Here is a 3,170-nt window from a genome sequence, read left to right as displayed (position 1 = left end):
TTTATGTTGGAGGTAGGTACAGGAGAAAAAGAGAAGGCAGTGGGGAGATTAGTAGTTGAAGGTGTGGGTTGGAGGGGAGGTGGGTTGTGTTGTTTAGCTAGTGATAGTATGGTTTGTGTGAAGTGTGTGTTGAATGAGGTAGCAATATTTTCTGAGGAGTGAGGGATGTTAGGAGGAGGGGTACTGACTTTACCTGGGTGGGGGGTGGAGTTTATGAAATTAAATGAAAACTGAAATGTTATGTAAGACTGAGCTTTTGATTCAACTTTACAGTTATCCGGACAACATTATATGGAGTCAGTGCATCACACTGGTAAAGATACTAAGCTGCACTGGTAACCTGGGTTAGAAACCCATCCACCCCCAAACATATACTGCGCATTCCTGAGGAGGATACCCAACTGCCTTCTACTACCAAGTCACTACTGAAGAAGGAAAACCCTGTTTTCACTAAGCCAGGGTAATGTCTAGAATTATTATTGCATTTATTATTGCCAAAATAAATAAATACAATTAAGCAAGACAGCTTGCAACATCATACAGATGAAGAAAGGTCTAATAGTTCTGTGAGGTTAAAATGAGAATGATACACAAGGGCACAATGATTCTAAAATACAAATAACTTCAGATTATTATGTAACTATTTCTAGAAGCAAGTAGAAATGAAGTCCAGAGAGAAGTTTTGACTATAAATTGATCTGTGATGCAGCATAATCCATTTCAACATGTTACAGAAGGCAACATAGAATATGCAGACACAATCTGCATGCAGCTCAGTTTGAACTAGTTTCAGTAGCCCAGCATATTAAGCACTTTTGATCCTATAGCTTGTTATGTAGATGCCAGAATTTAATAGAATGAAGTGACAGCATATATAAATACATATCCCCAAGAAGTGTGCATACATCTTAAACGTTTCTGCATTATTAATATCCAGGTATCTGCTATTTACTTTCTTAACTACACCTGTAAGTTTCTTCTTCATTCCACCTCTACTGTAATACCCTGAGTATGATCCAGTTACCAAGCCCTGCTGAGCCACACCTTCTAGCGTTGCCCCACCCCTTCTCTCTACCTGATACCAGCTAAGCAAGCCCCTAAGGATATATATAGTTAAATACAGGCAGTTCCAGGCTCATACTGGTTAAAACAGAGCAGGCATTGAAGGAACTCTTGGGGTTACTAGAAAGCACCACCAAAGCTGCTTTATTTACAATTCTGGGAAAACTGTTGAAAACCACAAACCACTGAAATGCTGTTTTGGCACAGCCAACCAGAACATTATTGGCCAACACCAGCCGAACACTACCAATGTGGTGGCAGCAGTATTTTAAGGTAAGATGGACTTTCACATAAATTTTATTTGTTGTTTTAATTTGTTAGCACTATTGACAAACTACAAAGACAGGAAATGATGAACTTGCAGGTGTTAGATGTTCAACTTAGGCAGCAGTTATTTTTATGTTTTAACTGGTTATAGTAGCTTATTTCTTCATAAATTCTAACATCAGTCAACATTCATACTGAACTATACTTATGTTCTAGTAATGTAACCGTTTGCTGGGTATCTTTCAACTGTTTTTACCAGCTTCTTTAGGAATAAATGTTCAGTTAATACCTATAAACAAAGATGAGGATTAGTGAAACGTTTTATAACTACATAAAGAGGAAGTACTGACATTTGAGGTAACAAAGAAAGTACCTGATATTAATAACTATAATAATGCCTAGATTCTAAGGTATGGCAACATAAAACAGGACAGACTTGAAGTGACTGTCTTCTTCCATCCTATATTACAACGATCAGATTAACTAACTTTCCAATGTGACTGTCTTCTTCCATCCCATATTACAATGATCAGATTAATTTCCAATGCCAGAAATTTAGCACAGATTATTAAAACTGCTGTAGTCTAGGGTTTGATTCCTGCGGTCTCCCTTTAACTTCTATATGACTCTGTCAGGTAATAGGAATGTACTCCTGGGTCACCCCTGGAATGAGACACATGTGTGTAGTGGATTTAACTGTTGAAATGTAATTTTCCTGTAAGAAAATGGAGTAGCCATTTCTTACCTTGTGCCATATTTTTAAAAAACAGAGTATGTTTTGGGCATCACAGTGATACATCGGTTAGTGTTACAGCCCTAAAATTAAAGGTTTCAGTCCAAACACTTGTTTTATTTATTTGTTTGTTTCATATACCATGTATGTCCAATTGGGCAAATGCTCATTTATAGTGTATAGCTGTGGATAAAGTGACCTGGCAAAAAAGGAGTTACAGTAAATGTGATAGCCATTAACATTATAATGCGTTCTCTGCACATTTCTTACAAGACTCCTGATGTAAGTATAAAATAGCAATAACTGAGAAGCAGTTGCAATAAGGAAGCTACAACAGGAGAGCAGGATATCCAAAACCATACAAACAATAGAATTTTGAATCAAACAGTTATTGTACAACAGTAGAGCTATACAAGAGATACTACAATGCCAGATGCAGAAAGATCTAGTAGTTCAGACCCTGTAAGAAGGGCACAGCAAGATAATCAGGAAGAGTGAACAAAATGTTATCTAGTGACTTAGTATGAATTGCTAATAATTCCTCTTCTGTAATATGATAGATGTATAAAAGATGAAATGATGCTTTTTGTATGACATGCCAGTAAGTGTGCAGAAAAGTAGCCCAGCTTCATTTTTAAGAAAGGGTAAGATGCAAAAAAAACATGTTAACAATGCCAGTACATTGTGGACTAAATAAATTCCCGTCTATACATATTTACATGTCTATGTTACTTGTACTTATAGGTCAGTGAAAGAAAGCTATGTCTGAGAGACAGGTAAAGTGATATGACACTAGCAGGTACTGTTGTCTTTTATCTGCTCTGGTAGATATGACCTGAGAAGAGGTACTGGGGTTACTTTGCACTTGTCATGGCTTTGTATTTTATGAGGTGGGCACAAAATGTTTCTGTTCAAAACTACCATTGAACGTCTTGTTTTCTACAAAGCTGAACATTTTAGCAGGTCTCATTTCCTTGTAGGGGATGTAGTATGTTAGTGAGTTTGCCAGAGTAGCACTGGCTATTCGATAAAGCAGTCTGAGCACTAAACTGTTTTAAACCTCCAGTAAACCAAATTCAAAAGTCATGCAGGAAGAGTGTCCGAAGTG

The 3,170-nt window shown here is 37.1% G+C and overlaps 1 protein-coding gene across 2 annotated transcripts in view; it reads left to right on the top strand.

Moving 5' to 3' along the window:
• Positions 1-1,126: 1,126 nt before the first annotated feature.
• Positions 1,127-3,170, top strand: part of LOC122788117 (transcription factor CP2-like) — a 343,940-nt gene continuing 341,896 nt past the window's right edge. Inside the window, exon 1 of one of the 2 annotated variants that reach the window (XM_044055054.1) lies at positions 1,127-1,335. In XM_044055054.1, the coding sequence (XP_043910989.1) occupies positions 1,253-1,335 (83 nt within the window). In that variant the 5' untranslated portion in view covers positions 1,127-1,252. The remainder of the gene's footprint in view (positions 1,336-3,170) is intronic. The other variant, XM_044055053.1, reaches the window with a different exon arrangement.

Source organism: Protopterus annectens, chromosome 13.part0, assembly GCF_019279795.1.
Source record: "Protopterus annectens isolate FY-2018-M chromosome 13.part0, PAN1.0, whole genome shotgun sequence".
NCBI lineage: Eukaryota > Metazoa > Chordata > Ceratodontiformes > Protopteridae > Protopterus > Protopterus annectens.
This window is presented reverse-complemented; position numbering and strand designations above follow the sequence as displayed.